We start from the raw sequence: 23,756 nt of genomic DNA, 5'->3' as shown, positions 1-23,756 counted from the left end.
GTGCAAACTGGAAACCACATATCCCGAGACTGCATTTCTTATAACTGGGGATTTTAACAAAGCACGTTTGAGGAAAACGCTACCAAAGTTCTACCAGCACATTGACTGTAGTACACACGCTGCTAAAACGGTCGACCACTGCCAGTGCGGCGAGGTGGAATAGCCCACACTGGGCTGTGCTGGTGAAACGGGGACACCATGTGTAGGGCTGGTGCCATGTACCCCGGCCCGAGGAGACGCACTGGAGACCAGATGCGCTGAGCCGGGCTTCATCGCACCTGGCTCGATGCCCAAGCTAGCTCGGCCTATACGAGGCGCTGCTATGTACCGCACCGGGCTATGCCTGCGCACCGGAGACACTGTGCACCTCACGGCATAACACGGTGCCTGCCTGGTACCTCTCTCTCCACGGTAAGCACGGGGAGTTGGCTCAGGTCTCCTACCTGACTTAGCCACACTCCTCGTGTGCCCCCCCAATACATTTTTGGGATGGCCTCTAGGGCTTCTAACCGCACTGCCGTGCTGCCTCCTCATACCGCCGCCTCTACGCTTTCGCTGCCTCCAGCTCAGCCTTGGGGCGGCGATATTCTCCAGCCTGTGCCCAGTGTCCCTTGCCGTCCAGAATCTCCTCCCATGTCCAGGAGTCCTGCTGCTGCTGTTGCTGCTCCACGTTACCACGCTGCTTGGTCCTTTGGTGGTGGGTGTTTCTGTAACGCTTGTCTTCTTCTTCTGATGAGGAGTAGCAAGGATCGGACCAAAGCGTAGCATGGTACGTGTTCATGATGATATTTATTCAACTCAGAACACTAAAACAAAAATACCAACGAGAATGATACGAAACGAAACAGTCCTGTCTGGTAACATACACAAAGACAGAAAATAAACACCTACGAAACACAAGTGGGAAAAGGTTACCTAAGTATGATTCCCAATCAGAGACAACTAACGACACCTGCCTCTGACTGAGAACCATACCAGGCCAAACGCAAACACGACATAGAAAACGGAACACAGACAACCCACCCAACTCACGCCCTGACCATACTAAAACAAAGACAAATCAAAGGAACTAAGGTCAGAACGTGACAATTTCAGCTTTTATTTCTTTCATCACATTTCCAGTGGGTCAGATGTTTCATGCACTAAATTAGAATTTGGTAGCATTGCCTTTAAATGGTTTAAATTGGGTCAAACGTTTCGGGAAGCCTTCCACAAGTTTCCCACAATAAGTTGGGTGAATTTTGGTCAATTCCTCCTTGCAGAGCTGGTGTAGCTGAGTCAGGTTTGTAGGCCTCCTTGCTCGCACACTCTTTTTCAGTTCTGCCCACACATTTTCTCTAGGATTGAGGTCAGGGCTTTGTGATGGAAACTCCAATACCTTGACTTTGTTGTCCTTAAGCCATTATGCCACAACTTTGGAAGTATGCTTGGGGTCATTGTCCATTTGGGAGACCTATTTGCGACCAAGCTTTAACTTCCTGACTGATGTCTTGAGATGTTGCTTCAATATATCCACATGTTTTTCCTGCCTAATGATGCCATCTATTTTGTGAAGTGCACCAGACTTCCTGCAGCAAAGCACCCCCACAACATGATGCTGTCACCCCCGTGCTTCATGATTGGGATGGTGTTCTTTGGCTTGCAAGCCACCCCCTTTTTCCTCCAAACATAACAATGATCATTATGGCCAAACGGTTCTATTTTTGTTTCATCAGACCAGAGGACATTTCTCCAAAAAGTACGATCTTTGTCCTCATGTGTAGTTGCAAAACCATAGTCTGGCTTTTTTTATGGCGGTTTTGGAGCAGTGGCTTCTTCCTTGCTGAGTGGCCTTTCTGGTTATGTCAATATAAGACTTGTTTTACTGTGGATATAGATGCTTTTGTACCTGTTTCGTCCAGCATCTTCACAAAGTCCTTTGTTGTTGTTCTGGGATTGATTTGCACTTTTCGCACCAAAGTACATTCATCTCTAGGATGACAGAACGCATCTCCTTCCTGAGCAGTATGACGGCTGTGTGGTCCCATGGTGTTTATACTTGCGTACTAATGTTTGTACAGATCAGCGTGGTACGTTCAGGCATCTGGAAATTGTTCTTGAGGATGAACCAGACTTGTGAAGGTCTACATTTGGTTTTCTGAGGTCTTGGCTTTTCCCATGATGCCAAGCAAAGAAGCACTGAGTTTGAAGGTAGGCCTTGAAATACATCCACAGGTACACCTCCAATTGACTCAAATGATGTCAATTAGCCTATCAGAAGCTTCTAAAGCCATGACATCATTTTCTGGAATTTTCCAAGCTGTTCAAAGGCACAGTGAACTTAGTGTATGTAAACTTCTGACCCACTGGAATTGTGATACAGTGAATTATAAGTGAAATAATCTGTCTGTAAACATGCACAAAGTAGATGTCCTAACTGACTTGCCAAAACTATATTTTGTTAACAAGAAATGTGTGGAGTGGTTGAAAAACAAGTTTTAATGACTCTAACCTAAGTGTATGTAAACTTCCAACTTTAACTGTATGTTCTAGGTAGCCTCTGAGAATAACAATGACGTATACACGGACACAGTGACTGAGTTCATCAGGAAGTGTATTGGGGATGTCGTTCACACTGTGACTATTAAAACCTACCCAGACCAGAAACCGTGGATAGATGCCAGCATTCGAGCAAAAACTGGGAAAACCAGCCATGTCTCGGACACTGAGGTCCTTCTCCCAGAGCAGTTAAACACCTCCTCCCGCTTTGAGGATAACACAGTGCCACTGACGCGGCCCCCACTCAAAGACTGTAGGCTCTCGTTCTCCATGGCCGACGTGAGTAAGATATTTTAGCTTGTTCACCCTCACAAGGCTGCCGACAGAGACGGCATCCCTCGGCGCATTCTCAGAGTTTTGCAGACCAGCTGCTGGGGCCGAGAGATTGAAAAACAGCTTCGATATCAAGTCCCAGACTGTTAAAGAGCCATCACTAGCCGGCTACCACCAGGTTACTCCACCATGCACCTTAGAGACTGCTTCCCTATATACATAGACATGGAATCACTAGTCACTGTAATAATGGAACACTAGTCATTTTAATAATGTTTACATACTGCTTTACTCATTTCATTTGTATATACGGTATTTTAGTCAATGCCACTCCAACATTGTTCGTTCTAATATTTATATATTTCTTAATTCCATTATTTTACTTTTAGATTTGTGTGTATTGTTGTAAATTGTTAGATAGTACTGCACTGTTGGAGCTAGGAACAGAAGCATTTTGCTATACCTGCAAGAATATATGCTAATAATGTGTATGTGACTAATAAAATGTGATTAGATTTTATTGTCAACATAGCCACTAGAACTAACGTGTTAGTAAATCCACTACAATCATGCAGTACAGTGTACAGTCAGAAAGCAGTTCAGCAGTTACACCATAGGGCCCTGGTGGCAATAAATTAATAAAACCAAAAGCTTACCTTGACTTGGAAGTGTTCCAGTGTTGGATAGCCATAGCCAGCTAGCTAACATAACATCCCCCTCTGTTGGGTAGCCATAGCCAGCTAGCTAACATAACATCCCCCTCTGTTGGGTAGCCATAGCCAGCTAGCTAACATAACATCCCCCTCTGTTGGGTAGCCATAGCCAGCTAGCTAACATAGCATCCCCCTCTGTTGGGTAGCCATAGCCAGCTAGCTAACATAACATCCCCGTCTGTTGGGTAGCCATAGCCAGCTAGCTAACATAACATCCCCCTCTGTTGGGTAGCCATAGCCAGCTAGCTAACATAACATCACCCTCTGTTGGATAGCCATAGCCAGCTAGCTAACATAACATCCCCCTCTGTTGGGTAGCCATAGCCAGCTAGCTAACATAACACCCCCCTCTGTTGGGTAGCCATAGCCAGCTAGCTAACATAACATCCCCCTCTGTTGGGTAGCCAAATCCAGCTAGCTAACATAACATCCCCCTCTGTTGGGTAGCCATAGCCAGCTAGCTAACATAACATCCCCCTCTGTTGGGTAGCCATAACCAGCTAGCTAACATAACATCCCCCTCTGTTTTAGCCGGGTGTTGGAGTAGGCTAAACTAGCAGCATTTGCTAGCTAAATGAAAGTGAAAGTTTTAAAAAATACAACCAAATATAGCTAACTCTCTCTCTCTCTTGCTTCTCCATCATTTTTGAAGAAATTAAACTGTTAAACTATTGTCTTTCTCTATCTTTGAGTCAATTACTCAACACATTGTATTGCCTGCAGTGCTAGCTAGCTGTAGCTTATGCTTTCAGTAATATATTCATTCTCTGATCCTTTGATTGGGCGGACAACATGTCAGTTCAATCTGCAAGAGCTCTGATAGGTTGGAGGGCGTCCTCCGGAAGTTGTCATATTTACTTTGTAGGTCTATGGAAGGGGGTGAGAACCATGAGCCTCCTAGGTTTTGTATTGAAGTCAATCTACATAGAGGAGGACAGAAGATAGCTGTCCTCCGGCTACACCATGGTACCCTGCAGAGTGCTGTTGAGGCTAATGTAGACCTTCATTACAAAACAGTGTGTTTTAATCAATTATTTGGTGACATTAATATATTTTGTATAGTTTTATCTAAAAATTATAACTTTTTAAAATGTTTAACTATTTAAAAAAAATGAAATTCACCAAGTAGCAGTATGTCTTTGTACGGTTAACCTAATGTTTAGTTGTTTATGACCCAGTTGACAGCTCAGTTAACCTAATGTTTAGCTGTTTATAACAAAGCAGACAGCTCAGTTAACATAATGTTTATAACTCAGTGGACTGCTCAGTTAACATAATGTTTATAACCCAGTAGACTGCTCAGTTAACCTAATGTTTAGTTGTTTATAACCCAGTAGACAGCTCAGTTAACCTAATGTTCATAACCCAGTAGACAGCTCAGTTTAACTAATGTTTATAACCCAGTAGACAGCTCAGACAGCTCAGTTAACCTAATGTTTAGCTGTTCATGGACAGCTCAAATTCAGCCTAAAACCCCAAAGAGCCAGCAATGCAGAGGCGGAAGCACAGTGGCTAGGACAAACTCCTTGGAAGGCAGCTCACCCTAGAGGTAGTATTGGGACTAGCAGAGTAGAGATGTGTGTGTTCGTACTCCTCTTTGCAGGTCAACCAGATGCTCCAAATCTTTCATCTGGATGTGGCCGGGAACCTTGAATACAAGAACCTGTGCTACATCATCACCCACGGAGAGGACAAGGAGAATAAGAGGGTGTACGTAGAGATAGAGGACTAGATGGATATGACCTTTTTTTTAACGTTGGCATTTCCATTGAGGGATTCCACCAAGACGAGTCATCTATCTATCTCTATGGCGGGGTGCTGTCAGGGGCAGGAGCAAGAAGTTGAACGGAGGAGGGAAGGGATGAGGGGGGATTTTTGTAAATAGCCTATAACCAGATAACGACACTACTAGTCACCCTAGGCACACGGGTTGCCTCCGACATTGACAAAGTTCCGACATACACTAGGTCTGGGATTTCCTAGACTACTGTACTACTACATCAGAGCTAGAGACTAGGGGGTTATAACAACAGTGACTAGGAGGTTATAACAACAGTGACTAGGGGGTTATGACAACAGTGACTATGGGGTTTTAACAACAGTGACTAGGGGTTTATAACAACAGTGACTAGGGGTTTATAACAACAGTGACTAGGGGTTATAACAACAGGTAGTGACTAGGGGGTTATAACAACAGGTAGCAACTAGGGGTTATATCAACAGTGACTAGGGGTTATAACAACAGGTAGTGGCTAGGGGTTATAACAACAGGTCGTGACTAGGGGTTTATAACAACATATAGTGGCTAGGGGTTATAACAACAGGTAGTGACTAGGGGTTTATAAGAACAGGTAGTGGCTAAGGGGTTATAACAACATTGACTAGGGGTTTATAACAACAGGTAGTGGCTAGGGGGCTATAACAACAGTGACTAAGGGTTTATAACAACAGGTAGTGACTAGGGGTTTATAACAACAGGTAGTGGCTAGGGGGCTATAACAACAGTGACTAAGGGTTTATAACAACAGGTAGTGACTAGGGTGTTATAACAACAGTGACTAGGAGAAAATAACAGCAGGTAGTGACTAGGGGTTTATAACAACAGGTAGTGGCTAGTGGGTTATAACAACAGGTAGTGGCTAGGGGTTATAACAACAGGTAGTGACTAGGGGGTTATAACAACAGGTAGTGGCTAGGGGAAAATAACAACAGTGATGAGGGGAAAATAACAGCAGGTAGTGACTAGGGGGTTATAACAACAGTGACTCGGGGGTTATAACAACAGTGACTCGGGCGTTATAACATCAGGTATTGACTAGGGGGTTATAACAACAGGAATTGACTAGGGGGTTATAACAACAGGTAGTGGCTAGGGGTCATAACAACAGGTAGTGGCTAGGTGGTTATAACAACAGGTAGTAACTAGGGGTTTATAACAACAGGTAGTGGCCAGGGGGTTATAAAGACAGATAGTGGCTAGGGGTTATAACAACAGTGACCAGGGGAAAATAACAACATGTAGTGTCTAGGGGGTTATAACAACAGTGACTCAGGGGTTATAACAACAGTGACTCGGGGGTTATAACAACAGGTAGTGACTAGGGGGTTATAACAACAGGAATTGGCTAGGGGTCATAACAACAGGTAGTGGCTAGGGGTTTATAAGAACAGGTAGTGGCTAGCGGGTTATAATAACAGTGACTAGGGGTTTATAACAACAGGTAGTGACTAGGGTGTTATAACAACAGTGACTAGGGAAAATAACAACAGGTAGTGGCTAGGGGGTTACAACAACAGTGACTAGGGGGTTATAACAACAGGTAGTGACTAGGGATTATAACAACAGGTAGTGACTAGGGGTTATAACAACAGGTAGTGGCTAGGGTGTTATAACAACAGGCAGTGACTAGGGGTTATAACAACAGGTAGTGACTAGGGGTTTATAAGAACAGGTAGTGACTAGGGGTTTATAACAACAGGTAGTGGATAGGGGTTTATAGAAGAACAGGTAGTGATTAGGGGTTTATAACAACAGGTAGTGGCTAGGGGTTATAACAACAGGTAGCGACTAGGGTGTTTTAACAACAGGTAGTGGCTAGGGAGTTATAACAACAGTGACTAGGGGAAAATAACAACAGGTAGTGGCTAGGGGAAAATAACAACAGGTAGTGGCTAGGGTGTTATAACAACAGGTAGTGACTAGGGGGTTATAACAACATTGACTTGGGGAAAATAACAACAGGTAGGGGCTAGGGGAAAATAACAACAGGTAGTGGCTAGGGTGTTATAACAACAGGTAGTGGCTAGGGGGTTATAATAACATTGACTAGGGGGTTATAACAACAGGTAGTGACTAGGGGTTATAACAACAGGTAGTGGCTAGGTGGTTATAACAACAGGTAGTGACTAGGGTGTTATAACAACATTGACTAGGGGGTTATAACAACAGGTAGTGACTAGGGGTTATAACAACAGGTAGTGGCTAGGGAGTTTAAACAACAGTGACTAGGGGTTTATAACAACAGGTAGTGACTAGGGGTTTATAACAACAGGTAGTGGCTAGGGGGTTATAACAACAGGTTGTGACTAGGGGTTATAACAACAGGTAGTGGATAGGGAGTTTAAACAACAGTGACTAGGGGAAAATAACAACAGGTAGTGACTAGGGGTTTATAACAACAGGTAGTGGCTAGGGAGTTTAAACAACAGTGACTAGGGGAAAATAACAACAGGTAGTGACTAGGGGTTTTTAACAACAGGTAGTGGCTAGGGGGTTATAACAACAGGTAGTGACTAGGGTGTTATAACAACATTGACTAGGGGGTTATAACAACAGGTAGTGACTAGGGGTTATAACAACAGGTAGTGGCTAGGGAGTTTAAACAACAGTGACTAGGGGAAAATAACAACAGGTAGTGACTAGGGGTTTTTAACAACAGGTAGTGACTAGGGGGTTATAACAACAGGTAGTGACTAGGGGTTATAACAACAGTTGACTAGGGGTTATAACAACAGGTAGTGACTAGGGGTTATAACAACATTGACTAGGGGGTTATAACAACAGGTAGTGACTAGGGGTTTATAACAACAGGTAGTGACTAGGGAGTTTAAACAACAGTGACTAGGGAAAATAACAACAGGTAGTGACTAGGGGTTTATAACAACAGTTACTAGGGGTTTAAACAACAGTGACTAAAAATAACAACAGGTAGTGACTAGGGGTTATAACAACAGGTAGTGGCTAGGGGGTTATAACAACAGGTAGTGACTAGGGTGTTATAACAACAGTGACTAGGGGAAAATAACAACAGGTAGTGACTAGGGGTTATAACAACAGGTAGTGACTAGGGTGTTATAAACAACAGTGACTAGGGGAAAATAACAACAGGTAGTGACTAGGGGTTATAACAACAGGTAGACTAGGGGGTTATAACAACAGGTAGTGACTAGGGGTTATAACAACAGGGGGTTATAACAACAGGTAGTGAGTGTGACTAGGGGTTATAACAACAGGTAGTGGCTAGGGGTTATAACAACAGTGACTAGGGGAAAATAACAACAGGTAGTGACTAGGGGTTATAACAACAGTTGGCTACTAGGGGTTTATAACAACAGGTAGTGACTAGGGGTTATAACAACAGTGACTAGGGGGTTATAACAACAGGTAGTGTCTAGGGGTTATAACAACAGTGACAGGGGTTATAACAACAGGTAGTGACTAGGGGGTTATAACAACAGGTAGTGGCTAGGGTGTTATAACAACAGTGACTAGGGGAAAATAACAACAGGTAGTGACTAGGGGTTTAACAACAGGTAGTGGCTAGGGGTTATAACAACAGGTAGTGACTAGGGTGTTATAACAACATTGACTAGGGGGTTATAACAACAGGTAGTGACTAGGGGTTATAACAACAGGTAGTGGCTAGGGAGTTTAAACAACAGTGACTAGGGGAAAATAACAACAGGTAGTGACTAGGGGTTTTAACAACAGGTAGTGACTAGGGGTTATAACAACAGGTAGTGACTAGGGTGTTATAACAACAGGTAGTGACTAGGGTGTTATAACAACAGGTAGTGACTAGGGGTTTATAACAACAGGTACAGGTTTAAACAACAGTGACTAGGGGAAAATAACAACAGGTAGTTACTAGGGGTTTTTAACAACAGGTAGTGACTAGGGGGTTATAACAACAGGTAGTGACGAGGGGAAAATAACAACAGGTAGTGGCTGTAGTGACTTAATTTTCAGGTTTTTTTCTTACCCAAACGTGATGAACAAAACGGAGCGATTTGTCCTACACAAATAATCTTTTTTGAAAAACTGAACATTTGCTATCTAACTGAGAGTCTCCTCATTGAAAACATCTGAAGTTCTTCAAAGGTAAATGATTTTATTTGAATGCTTTTCTTGTTTTTGTGAAAATGTTGCCTGCTGAATTCTAGGCTTAATGCTATGCTAGCTATCAATACTCTTACACAAATGCTTGTTTAACTATGGTTTAAAAGCATATTTTGAAAATCTGAGATGACAGTGTTGTTAACAAAAGGCTAAGCTTGAGAGCAAATATATTTATTTCATTTCATTTGCGATTTTTATGAATAATTGCTCGTCGCAAGAGGTTAATAAGATGTTGAATGCTGTGATATTATCACATAGCCGAACAAACACTAGGTGGACCACGGTGTGTATGTGGTGTGTGTGTATTGTGTGTGTATGTGTGTGTGGTGTGTGTGTGTATGTGTGTATGTGTCTGTGTGTGTGTGTGGTGTGTGTGTGTATGTATGTGTGGTGTGTGTGTGTGTGTGTGTGTATGTGTCTGGTTGTATGTGTGTGTTGTGTGTGTGCGCGTGTGTGTATGTATGTATGTGTGGTGTGTGTGTGTGGGGTGTGTTTGTGTGTGTGTGTGTGTGTGTGTGTGTGTTTGGTGTGTATGTGTAAAACACCAATAACACTGGACATCAGAACAGTATACCAGACAGCAAGTAGCTCCATATGTGTGAACTGTGTGAACGGGTTTAATTGAGAGATAGATACAGTACACGTCCACTGAGTGCAATGGCTTACAGACAGTACAACCACAACCATAGCCCTCACATAGTCCTCACATAGCCCTCACATAGCCATCACATAGCCATCACATAGCCCTCACATAGCCCTCACACAGCCCTCACATAGCCCTCACATAGCCCTCACATAGCCCTCACATAGCCCTCACATAGCCCTCACATAGCCATCACATAGCCATCACATAGCCCTCACATAGCCATCACATAGCCCTCACATAGCCCTCACATAGCCCTCACATAGCCCTCACATAGCCCTCACATAGCCCTCACATAGCCCTCACATAGCCCTCACATAGCCCTCACATAGCCCTCACATAGCCATCACATAGCCATCACATAGCCCTCACATAGCCCTCACATAGCCCTCACATAGCCCTCACATAGCCCTCACTTAGCCCTCACATAGCCATCACTTAGCCATCACATAGCCCTCACATAGCCCTCACATAGCCCTCACATAGCCATCACATAGCCCTCACATAGCCCTCACATAAGGTTGCAGGTTGCAACCGGAGCGTGCTCCAGAATCCGTGGTATTCAATACATCATTCATGTTAGGTATTACACTGAAAACGTGTGCAGTAAAAGGAGTACGTCAACAAACACTGTGCTACATAAGAACTTGAAAATACACTCTTAAATGAGACCATATAAGGTGAATGACCAATAACAGAGACACACTTATTTCTAGCCAATAACAGAAACATGACATGCCAAGAGAGACAGAACAGGACAGATCAGAGCAGAACCCAGCCACAGCAGCAGAACATAACCTCAGAGTTTGACCCAGGTGGTTTCAGCCGAGCCAAAATACCATTTTTTTTTTTTACAATTTTTACTTATTTTCGTTTTATGCACCAGAAGTTATTCATTTCATTCCACTTATTTTTAATAATGTAAGCAGGAAGGTTGTCCAAAATCCTGCAGAACAGAACAGGGTCTGGTTTCAGTTCTCAGAACAGAACAGGTTCTGGTTTCAGTTCTCAGAACAGAACATGGTCTGGTTTCAGTTCTCAGAACAGAACAGGGTCTGGTTTCAGTTCTCAGAACAGAACATGGTCTGGTTTCAGCTCTCAGAACAGAACAGGGTCTGGTTTCAGCTCTCAGAACAGAACATGGTCTGGTTTCAGCTCTCAGAACAGAACATGTTCTGGTTTCAGCTCTCAGAACAGAACATGGTCTGGTTTCAGTTCTCAGAACAGAACAGGGCCTGGTTTCAGCTCTCAGAACAGAACATGTTCTGGTTTCAGCTCTCAGAACAGAACATGTTCTGGTTTCAGCTCTCAGAACAGAACATGGTCTGGTTTCAGTTCTCAGAACAGAACAGGGTCTGGTTTCAGCTCTCAGAACAGAACATGTTCTGGTTTCAGCTCTCAGAACAGAACATGGTCTGGTTTCAGTTCTCAGAACAGAACATGGTCTGGTTTCAGCTCTCAGAACAGAACATGGTCTGGTTTCAGTTCTCAGAACAGAACAGGGTCTGGTTTCAGCTCTCAGAACAGAACATGTTCTGGTTTCAGCTCTCAGAACAGAACATGGTCTGGTTTCAGTTCTCAGAACAGAACATGGTCTGGTTTCAGCTCTCAGAACAGAACATGTTCTGGTTTCAGCTCTCAGAACAGAACATGGTCTGGTTTCAGCTCTCAGAACAGCATGTTATATAAATTGTGTACAAACACTACACAGAAGAGAGAATATATATGAGTATATTTCTGAAAATATATCCATTCATGCATTATGTAAATTAATACTTTCTGCAGGCTTTTTGATACTACACCTTTTCTATCAGACACACACACACACACACACACACACACACACACACACACACACACACACACACACACACACACACACACACACACACACACACACACACACACACACACACACACACACACACACACACACACACACACACACACACACACACACACACTAAACACTCATTGGTGTCTTAAAAAATACATGGTCTCTGTCTGGCCACCAGAGTGCTTCTTTGAGGATGGATGGGAGGAGAGTTGGAGGGGCTGGAGTCGCCTGGTCTTGATGGTGGACTCGGCCAGTCTGGTCTTGATGGTGGACTCGGCCAGTCTGGTCTTGATGGTGGACTCGGCCAGTCTGGTCTTGATGGTGGGGAAGGAAAAGGAGTCTGGTAGGCCTTCCAGTCCAGAGCCTGACTCCACTGGACTCTCTGCATACAGAAAAGGACAATGATAGAAACCATGAGAACAAACATTAAGAGACTCACTTTCTGAGTCTCACTCTATTCTCTGGACCCAAGTAATACTATTATGGAAATCACGTGTTCCGGAATCAGAAACCCCTCCCCCTTTACCGTGGATGCCAATCACGTGTTCCAGAATCAGAAACCCCTCCCTCTTTACCGTGGATGCCAATCATGTGTTCCAGAGTCAGAAACCCCTCCCCCTTTACCGTGGATGCCAATCACGTGTTCCAGAATAAGAAACCCCTCCCCCTTTACCGTGGATGCCAATCATGTGTTCCAGAGTCAGAAACCCCTCCCCCTTTACAGTGGATGCCAATCACGTGTTCCAGAATCAGAAACCCCTCCCCCTTTACCGTGGATGCCAATCACGTGTTCCAGAGTCAAGAAACCCCTCCCCCTTTACCATGGATGCCAATCATGTGTTCCAGAATCAGAACTCTCTCTGCCAGGATCTTGAGAGCTTCCCTCAGCTGCTGCAGTCCTTCAGCTCCCCCCTGAGAGACAGACAGATACAGACATACTCCTTCAGCTCCCCCCTAAGAGACAAACAGATACAGACATACTCCTTCAGCTCCCCCCTGAGAGACAGACAGATACAGACACTCCCTCAGCTCCCCCCTGAGAGACAGACAGATACAGACATACTCCTTCAGCTCCCCCCTGAGAGACAGACAGATACAGACACTCACTCAGCTCCCCCCTGAGAGACAGACAGATACAGACATACTCCTTCAGCTCCCCCCTGAGAGACAGACAGATACAGACACTCCCTCAGCTCCCCCCTGAGAGACAGACAGATACAGACATACTCCTTCAGCTCCCCCCTGAGAGACAGACAGATACAGACACTCCCTCAGCTCCCCCCTGAGAGACAGACAGATACAGACACTCCCTCAGCTCCCCCCTGAGAGACAGACAGATACAGACATACTCCTTCAGCTTCCCCCTGAGAGACAGACAGATACAGACACTCCCTCAGCTCCCCCCTGAGAGACAGACAGATACAGACACTCCTTCAGCTCCCCCTGAGAGACAGACAGATACAGACACTCCTTCAGCTTCCCCCTGAGAGACAGACAGATACAGACACTCCCTCAGCTTCCCCCTGAGAGACAGACAGATACAGACACTCCCTCAGCTCCCCCCTGAGAGACAGACAGATACAGACATACTCCCTCAGCTCCCTCCTGAGAGACAGACAGATACAGACATACTCCCTCAGCTCCCCCTGAGAGACAGACAGATACAGACATACTCCCTCAGCTCCCCCCTGAGAGACAGACAGATACAGACACTCCTTCAGCTTCCCCCTGAGAGACAGACAGATACAGACACTCCCTCAGCTCCCCCCTGAGAGACAGACAGATACAGACACTCCCTCAGCTCCCCCTGAGAGACAGACAGATACAGACACTCCCTCAGCTCCCCCTGAGAGACAGACAGATACAGACATACTCCCTCAGCTCCCCCTGAGAGACAGACAGATACAGACATACTCCCTCAGCTCCCCCTGAGAGACAGACAGATACAGACATACTCCCTCAGCTCCCCCTGAGAGACAGACAGATACAGACATACTCCCTCAGCTCCCCCCTGAGAGACAGACAGATACAGACATACTCCTTCAGCGCCCCCCTGAGAGACAGACAGATACAGACATACTCCTTCAGCTCCCCCTGAGAGACAGACAGATACAGACATACTCCTTCAGCTCCCCCCTGAGAGACAGACAGATACAGACATACTCCTTCAGCGCCCCCCTGAGAGACAGACAGATACAGACATACTCCTTCAGCGCCCCCCTGAGAGACAGACAGATACAGACACTCCTTCAGCTCCCCCCTGAGAGACAGACAGATACAGACACTCCCTCAGCTCCCCCCTGAGAGACAGACAGACACAGACAGACATGCATTCAGAAACACACTCACCTCCACGGGCAAAAAGAGCCATGAATACTCAGGGATGCAGCATATTAAAATCTACTGACGGCCAATACTGTGCATACCTCAGGCAAACCCTCTCCTGGCTCCCCCTTCTGCCCAGACTGCCCCTGTAAACACAGTCACACATAAACTATCAACACAGAGGCAACATACACAGACTACCTGGAATACACAGAATGTCGGAGTGTGGTGTGAAATACCATGTGCAAGACTAGGAGGTCAAATACATGTGTGTGTGTGTGTGTGTGTGTGTGTGTGTGTGTTGTGTGTGTTGCGTGCAATGACTGAACAACCTTGCTGTACTCACAGGCTTGCCGTGCTCCCCTGGTAATCCTGAAGGGCCCTATATATATATATATATATATATAGAGAGAGAGAGACCAGGCCCTGATTAAAAATATTAAACTCTGTAGGGGACAGGGTTCCATTTGGGAGGATACCTTAGTAATTGAGGTCTTTGAAGAGTGCCCGTCTACCTCCTGATCAAACAGATGTCTTGTGCACAATGGAACAAAGACACTGTTGAAATAAACCCTCTGAACCTTTCATAGCGAATGAATTACAAAGCAGTCCAGTGTTTTCTTATGAGAACATTAGGGGTAACGTTTTGCCTCACCCTCTCCCCTGCGTCTCCTTTAGGACCAGGAATCCCAGCCTTGCCTTGGAGACCTCCCTCTGCCTGCAACGCACGAACAGGGCGACGTCTCAGACACCTCCCTCACATAGCCAGGCTCACACTGCCCTGACCGTGACCATGGTAACATCTCTGCTATGTAATGTTGACCCTGACCGTGACCATGGTAACATCTCTGCTATGTAATGTTGACAGTGACCATGGTAACATCTCTGCTATGTAATGTTGACCCTGACCGTGACCATAGTAACATCTCTGCTATGTAATGTTGACCGTGACCATAGTAACATCTCTTCTATGTAATGTTGACCCTGACCGTGATCATAGTAACATCTCTACTATGTAATGTTGACTGTGACCATAGTAACATCTCTGCTATGTAATGTTGACCGTGATCATAGTAACATCTCTACTATGTAATGTTGACCGTGACCATAGTAACATCTCTGCTATGTAATGTTGACCGTGATCATAGTAACATCTCTACTATGTAATGTTGACCTTGACCATAGTAACATCTCTGCTATGTAATGTTGACCGTGACCATAGTAACATCTCTGCTATGTATGTTGACCGTGACCATAGTAACATCTCTGCTATGTAATGTTGACCTGACTGTGACCATAGTAACATCTCTGCTATGTAATGTTGACCTGACTGTGACCATAGTAACATCTCTGCTATGTAATGTTGACCGTGACCATAGAAACATCTCTACTATGTAATGTTGACCCTGACCGTGACCATAGTAACATCTCTACTATGTAATGTTGACCTGACCTTGACCATAGTAACATCTCTGCTATGTAATGTTGACCGTGACCATAGTAACATCTCTGCTATGTAATGTTGATCGTGACCATAGTAACATCTCTGCAATGTAATGCTGACCATGACCATAGTAACATCTCTGCTATGTAATGTTGACCCTAACTGTGACCATAGTAACATCTCTGCTGTGTAATGTTGACCGTGACCATAGTAACATCTCTGCTGTGTAATGTTGACAGTGATCATAGTAACATCTCTTCTATGTAATGTTGACCGTGACCATAGTAACATCTCTGCTGTGTAATGTTTACTGTGACCATAGTAACATCTCTGCTGTGTAATGTTGACCGTGACCATGGTAACATCTCTGCTATGTAATGTTGACCGTGACCATAGTAACATCTCTGCTGTGTAATGTTGACCCTGACCGTGACCATAGTAACATCTCTGCTATTTAATGTTGACCATGACCATAGTAACATCTCTGCTATGTAATGTTGACCCTAACTGTGACCATAGCAACAGCTCAACTATGTAATATTGTAATATTAATCTCTACTATGTAATATTGACCTGACCTTGACCATAGTAACATCTCTGCTATGTAATGTTGACCCTAACTGTGACCATAGTAACAGCTCTACTATGTAATGTTGCCCCTGACCTTGACCATAGTAACATCTCTGCTATGATACTGTTGACCTTGACCATAGTAACATCTCTGCTATGTAATGTTGACCTTGACCATAGTAACATCTCTGCTATGTAACGTTGACCCTGACCATGACCATGGTAACATCTCTGCTATGTAATGTTGACCGTGACTGTGACCATAGTAACATCTCTGCTATGTAATGTTGACCGTGACCATAGTAACATCTCTGCTATGTAATGTTGACTGTAACCATGGTAACATCTCTACTATGTAATGTTGACCTGACCTTGACCATAGTAACATCTCTGCTATGTAATGTTGACCGTGACCATAGTAACATCTCTGCTATGTAATGTTGACCGTGACCATAGTAACATCTCTGACATTATACCAGACTATTTGGTACTCACATCTCGCCCTGGAACTCCTGCTGGTCCGATTGGTCCAGGGGGACCTGTGATGTCACAGAAACAGTTCCAGAACATATTCATACTACTTGTAGCTCCATCCTGATTCTTGGAGAAAAACACCACACGCACGCACGCACGCACGCACGCACGCACGCACGCACGCACGCACGCACGCACGCACGCACGCACACGCACACACACACACACACACACACACACACACACACACACACACAGAACTGATGTGGTACCTGGAGGTCCTAGGGGGCCAGATGGACCGGGAGGGCCAGCTACCAACTCAGGAAGAGTTGGAGTAAGACGGGTCTCCTCTGATTAAAACACAAACAAACAAACAAAAAACAAATTGAATTACTGTAGTTTTACCAATGCTGTAAAATACCAAATGGTGTTTCATTAAGGCTTGTAGGACCTCTGACCCAACACTTCACCCTTGGTTTGTCATCTAACATGTGCGTTTGTGTGTGTGTGTGTGTGTGTGTGTGTGTGTGTGTGTGTCATCATACAGTCTGAATATTGTAAGGAACTCCTTATGCGAAGACTACAGCTGGTCTTTTACGGATCACTGTCTGCCAGAGATCTGGGTTCAGGACAGGGTTAGTCCGTCTCTGAGCTCAGTGTGCTGGATCAGAGCCTAGACATGTCGGCTGTCAACATTCTGTATTGGTTTCTGTTGTTAGGGTAAACTGCTAGGGAAAAATTACTTTTATCAAATGAGATGTGGATTTATATGAATACATGAATTTGGGTTGGCGCCCCCCCCCCCTTGGGATGTGCCGTGGCGGAGATCTTTGTGGGCTATACTCAGCCTTGTCTCAGGATGGTAAGTTGGTGGTTGAAGATATCCCTCTCGTGGTGTGGGGGCTGTGCTTTGGTAAAGTGGGTGGGGTTATATCCTTCCTGTTTGGCCCTGTCTGGGGGTGTCCTCGGATGGGGCCACAGTGTCTCCTGACCCCTCCTGTCTCAGCCTCCAGTATTTATGCTGCAGTAGTTTATGTGTCGGGGGGCTAGGGTCAGTTTGTTATATCTGGAGTACTTCTCCTGTCCTATTCGGTGTCCTGTGTGAATCTAAGTGTGCGTTCTCTAATTCTCTCCTTCTCTCTTTCTTTCTCTCTCTCGGAGGACCTGAGCCCTAGGACCATGCCCCAGGACTACCTGACATGATGACTCCTTGCTGTCCCCAGTCCACCTGGCCGTGCTGCTGCTCCAGTTTCAACTGTTCTGCCTTATTGTTATTCAACCATGCTGGTCATTTATGAACATTTGAACATCTTGGCCATGTTCTGTTATAATCTCCACCCAGCACAGCCAGAAGAGGACTGGCCACCCCACATATGCTCTCTCTAATTCTCTCTTTCTTTCTCTCTCTCGGAGGACCTGAGCCCTAGGACCATGCCCCAGGACTACCTGACATGATGACTCCTTGCTGTCCCCAGTCCACCTGACCGTGCTGCTGCTCCATAGGCATAGAGTGTCTGGTGGAGGCATAGAGGGTCTGGTGGAGGCATAGAGGGTCTAGTGGAAGCATAGAGGGTCTGGTGGAGGCATAGAGGGTCTGGTGGAGGCATAGAGGGTCTGGTGGAGGCATAGAGGGTCTAGTGGAGGCATAGAGGGTCTGGTGGAGGCATAGAGGGTCTAGTGGAAGCATAGAGGGTCTGGTGGAGGCATAGAGGGTCTGGTGGAGGCATAGAGGGTCTGGTGGAGGCATAGAGGGTCTGGTGGAGGCATAGAGGGTCTGGTGGAGGCATAGAGGGTCTAGTGGAAGGATAGAGGGTCTAGTGGAAGCATAGAAGGTCTGATGGAAGCATTGAGGGTCTAGTAGAGGCATAGAGGGTCTAGTGGAAGCATAGAGGGTCTGATGGAAGCATAGAGGGTCTAGAGGAAGCATAGAGGGTCTAGTGGAAGCATAGAGGTTCTGATGGAAGCATAGAGGGTCTAGTGGAAGCATAGAGGGTCTGGTGGATGCGTAGAGGGTCTAGTGGAAGTATAGAGGGTCTAGTGGAAGCATAGAGGGTCTAGTGGAAGTATAGAGGGTCTAGTGGAAGCATAGAGGGTCTAGTGGAAGCATAGAGGGTCTAGTGGAAGCATAGAGGGTCTGATGGAAGCATATAGGGTTTAGTGGAAGCATAGAGGGTTTAGTGGAAGCATAGAGGTTCTGATGGAAGCATAGAGGGTCTAGTGGAAGCATAGAGGGTCTGGTGGAAGCATAGAGGGTCTAGTGGAGGCATAGAGGGTCTGGTGGAGGCATAGAGGGTCTGGTGGAAACATAGAGGGTCTGGTGGAAGCATAGAGGGTTTAGTGGAAGCATAGAGGGGCTAGTGGAAGCATAGAGGGTCTAGTGGAAACAGAGGGTTTAGTAGAAACATAGAGGGTATATGGAAGCATAGAGGGTCTAGTGGAAGCATAGAGGGTCTGGTGGAAACAGAGGGTCTGGTGGAAACATAGAGGGTTTAGTGGAAGTATAGAGGGTCTAGTGGAAGCATAGAGGGTCTGGTGGAAACAGTAGCGATGCGTGGCTACCCCCCCCCCTCTGCTTAGTCTAATATAGCGACAACTAAAATATACCAAAATAACGATTTAGTCCAATCAGCATAAGCTACATATGATGTGGATGTGCATGTTTCTGATTTCTGTGTGTGTGTGTGTGTGTGTGTGTGTGTGTGTGTGTGTGTGTGTGTGTGTGTGTGTGTGTGTGTGTGTGTGTGTGTGTGTGTGTGTGTGTGTGTGTGTGTGTGTGCGTGTGTGTGTGTGTGTGCGTTCATGCAAGTAGAAAAACATGTCGACTCACTCTACTTGAAGAGAAACAACTCCTCTCTTTCATATTGATGAAATAGTCTCTCACTCTGTCATACAGTACAGGCTTTTATATTTTGTTGTCCCAGGCTACTTGGCTAAAATTATTACTCACTAATCTAACTTCCATTCATGGGCAACGTTAGCTAGTTAACATTATCCTTCTATATCTAGCTACCGTACATATTGACCTTCCATCCTCTCAGGCCGGGGACACAACAAGGTATGAATTAAGGATTGGATCAAAATCGCCGTTGTAATCACAGGCCAGTACGGAGAATTAAGTAAAACCACAAGTCCAAATCCCTACCTACATCCATGGCTAATTTAGGAAAGGGACAATTTTAGCTACAGACACAGAGAGGCAAAAGATAGATTATAAATGTTTATTTAAAAACAAATACTAATAATTTGGAGGGGTGAGCCTGGCTTCCCTTGGTGTACATGAATACCCGTCATTGAGTGGAAGCATACCTCTGGAACTAATGACAGCTGCTCATGCAGTCTCCCTCCATCCCTTCTCTACAAGGGCCTGGATTTGGCTCCTGGCTGGGCCTGCATTTTCAATTGCAGACTGCTGTGCTGACAGCTTACAAATGAGCTGTGATTTACAGCCAGCTGGCTCCAGCAGCCAACACAGCCAACAGCCTCTCTTCTCCTCTGCTCTCCACAGACCCAGATCAAGAGCCAGACCCACTCTGAGCCAGACCCACTCTGAGCCAGACCCACTTTGAGCCAGACTACTAATAAGCAGCTCAAGGCCATCACTATCTACCCAAGTTGCAAAGTCAGAAGCCCAGCCTAGACAAAGGAGATGATTGTGGACTACAGATAAAAGATGACCGAGCACGCCCCCATTCTCATTGACGGGGCTGCAGTGGAATAGGTTGAGAGCTTCAAGTTCCTTGGTGTCCACATCACCAACAAACATCACCAACCAACTAACATAGTCCAAAGACATTCATGAAGAGGGCACGACAAAATCTATTCCCCCTCAGGAGACTGAACAGGTTTGGCATGGGTCCTCAGATCCTCAAAAGGTTCTACAGCTGCACCATCGAGAGCATCACTGCCTGGAATGGCAACTGCTCGGCCCCCGACTGCAAGACACTACAGAGGGTAGTGTGAACAGCCCAGTACATCACTGGGGCCAAGCTTCCGGTCATCCAGGACCTCTATACTAGATAACTTAATCTATAATTCTCTGCTAGGTAAAGCCCCGCCTTATCTCAGCTCACTGGTCACCATAGCAGCACCCACCCGTAGCACGCGCTCCAGCAGGTATATCTCACTGATCACCCCCAAATCCAATTCTTCCATTGGTCGCCTCTCCAGTTCTCTGCTGCCAATGACTGGAACGAACTGCAAAAATCTCTGAAGCTGGAGACTCTTATCTCCCTCACTAGCTTTAAACACCAGCTGTCAGAGCAGCTCACAGATCACTGCACCTGTACATAGCTCATCTGTAAATAGCCCATCCAATCTACCTCATCCCCATACTGTCTTTATTTATTTATCTTGCTCCTTTGCACCCCCATATCTCAACTTGCACATTCATCATCTGCACATCTACCATTCCAGTGTTTAATTGCTATCATGTAATTACTTTGCCACCATGGCCTATTTATTGCCTTACCTCTCTTTTCCTACCTCATTTGCACTCACTGTAGATTTTTCCTACTGTATTATTGATTGTATGTTTGTTTTACTCCATGTGTAACTCTGTGTTGTTGTATGTGTCGAACTGCTATGCTTTATCTTGGCCAGGTCGCAGTTGTAAATGAGAACTTGTTCTCAACTAGCCTACCTGGTTAAATAAAGGTGTTCTCAACTAGCCTACCTGGTTAAATAAAGGTGTTCTCAACTAGCCTACCTGGTTAAATAAAGGTGCTCTCAACTAGCCTACCTGGTTAAATAAAGGTGAAATAAACAATAAAGAAAGAGGAAGGCTCTAATAATTGTCAAAGGCTCCAGCCACTCAAGTCATAGACTGTTCTCTCTGCTACTGCACGGCAAGCGGTACCGGAGAGCCAAGTCTAGGTCCAAGAGGCTTTTAATCAGCTTCTACACTCAAGTCATAGACTGTTCTCTCTGCTACCGCACGGCAAGCGGTACCGGAGCGCCAAGTCTAGGTCCAAGAGGCTTTTAATCAGCTTCTACACCCAGGTCATAAGACTCCTGAACACCTAATCAAATGGCTACTCAGACTATTTGCATTGACCCCCCCTTTCACACCGCTGCTACTCTCTGTTGTTATCATCATATTCACTTTAATAACTCTACCTACATGTACATATTACCTCAACTAACCGGTGCCCCTGCACACTGACTCTGTACTGGAACAAAAACCTGTATATTGTCTCACAGTTGTTATTTTACTGCTGCTCTTTAATTACCGTTACATTTATTTCTTATTCTTATCCTTTCAAAAAAATCTGCATTGTTGGTTAGGGGCTCGTTGTAACGCTCGTCGAAATGGGTAGATCAAGGCGCAGCGTGGTTTGGGTTCATTATAATTTATTTCAATGTGAACCAGCAACAAAACAATAAAGAGAAACAAACAAACAAATGTACAGCCTTGTAGGGCTCAAAAGCAACAATACTGTCACGCCCTGGCCTTAGTGTTCTGTGTTTTCTTTATTATGTTGGTTAGGCCAGGGTGTGACATGGGTGATTTATGTGTCTTGTTTTGTCTAGGGGTTTTGTAGTCTATGGGGTTGTGTTCAGTTGAGTGTTCTAGGTAAGTCTATGGTTGCCTGGAGTGGTTCTCAATCAGAGGCAGGTGTTTATTGTTGTCTATGATTGGGAACCCTATTTAGGCAGCCATATTCTTTAGGTATCTTATGGGTGATTGTTCCTGTCTCTGTGTTTTGCACCAGTTAGGACTGTTTCGGTTTTTCCACGGTTTTTTATTTTGTATAGTGTTCTAGTTTTCATTTTTCATTAAAGATGTTTATAAATAACCACGCTGCATTTTGGTCCGCCTCTCCTTCCCAGGACGAAAGCCGTAACAAAAACAAGATCCCACAAACAACAGGTGGGAAAAGGCTGCCTAAATATGATCCCCAATCAGAGAAAACAATAGACACCTGCCTCTGATTGGGAACCATACCAGGCCAACATAGAAACATAGAAATACAAAAACTAGATTACACAGGGAAAAGATCAACTAGAACACCCCCCCCAGTCACGCCCTGACCTACCCCACCAAAGAAAATAAAGTCTTTCTATGGTCAAGGACGTGACACTCGTAAGTAAGCATTTCAGTGGTAGAAACAAAGAAATACAAAAACTAGACTACATAGGAAAAAGATCAACTAGAATACCCCCCCAGTCACTGTAAGGTCTACAACTGTTGTGTTCGGCGCATGTGACTAATAAAATTTGATTTGATTTACTTCAACATTTTCTCTGATATTTGACTTGAAACTTAACCCTAACCTTAATCCTAACCTTAACATACATTTAAACTTTACCCTAACCTTAACCACACTGCTAACCGTATGCCTTACCCTAATCTTAACCTTTTGATTTTGCTGCATGGCCAAACACTGGTAACCCCTGAGCCTCAGCCTGTCAGCCTGTACTGCCCTCTGGTGGTAAATTATAGCACATTAACCTGTGTTTGTCTTGTCTGGACCATTCTCGTCACCAACACTATCTCATCCATGGAAAACCGTTGCTGTATGTATTTGGATACTGGTCCTGTTATTAATTAATCCTAGAATATTTCAGTTTGAATTCTAGAATATATATTTGTTTGTGAAATTGAGTTGAATTGCAGTGGCCAATGGGGATAGAGACCCATGGTAGCTGTTAGTATCTGCAGTGGCCAGTTGAGATAAAGACCCATGGTAGCTGTTAGCATCTGCAGTAGCCAATGGAGATAAAGACCCATGGTAGCTGTTAGCATCTGCAGTAGCCAATGGGGATAGAGACCCATGGTAGCTGTTAGCATCTGCAGTGGACAGTGGAGATAAAGACCCATGGTAGCTGTTAGCATCTGCAGTAGCCAATGGGGATAGAGACCCATGGTAGCTGTTAGCATCTGCAGTGGACAGTGGAGATAAAGACCCATGGTAGCTGTTAGCATCTGCAGTGGCCAGTGGAGATAAAGACCCATAGCATCTGCAGTAGCCAATGGGGATAGAGACCCATGGTAGCTGTTAGCATCTGCAGTGGACAGTGGAGATAAAGACCCATGGTAG

The 23,756-nt window shown here is 45.1% G+C and overlaps 1 protein-coding gene across 1 annotated transcript in view; it reads right to left on the bottom strand.

The window, feature by feature from the left end:
• Window positions 1-10,020: 10,020 nt before the first annotated feature.
• The window catches only part of LOC135553475 (collagen alpha-1(XXVI) chain-like), a gene marked incomplete at its 5' end in the record, with an annotated part of 53,414 nt that continues 39,678 nt past the window's right edge, over window positions 10,021-23,756 (bottom strand). The window contains 7 exons of the mRNA XM_064985581.1: window positions 10,021-12,285; window positions 12,725-12,815; window positions 14,330-14,374; window positions 14,575-14,610; window positions 14,884-14,946; window positions 16,738-16,781; window positions 16,989-17,066. Of these exons, the coding sequence (XP_064841653.1) occupies window positions 12,038-12,285; window positions 12,725-12,815; window positions 14,330-14,374; window positions 14,575-14,610; window positions 14,884-14,946; window positions 16,738-16,781; window positions 16,989-17,066 (605 nt within the window). The remainder of the gene's footprint in view (window positions 12,286-12,724; window positions 12,816-14,329; window positions 14,375-14,574; window positions 14,611-14,883; window positions 14,947-16,737; window positions 16,782-16,988; window positions 17,067-23,756) is intronic.

This window comes from Oncorhynchus masou, chromosome 13 (genome assembly GCF_036934945.1).
Source record: "Oncorhynchus masou masou isolate Uvic2021 chromosome 13, UVic_Omas_1.1, whole genome shotgun sequence".
NCBI classification, from domain to species: domain Eukaryota; kingdom Metazoa; phylum Chordata; class Actinopteri; order Salmoniformes; family Salmonidae; genus Oncorhynchus; species Oncorhynchus masou.
The sequence above is the reverse complement of the archived record's forward strand: the minus strand, read 5'-3'. Positions and strand labels throughout refer to the sequence as shown.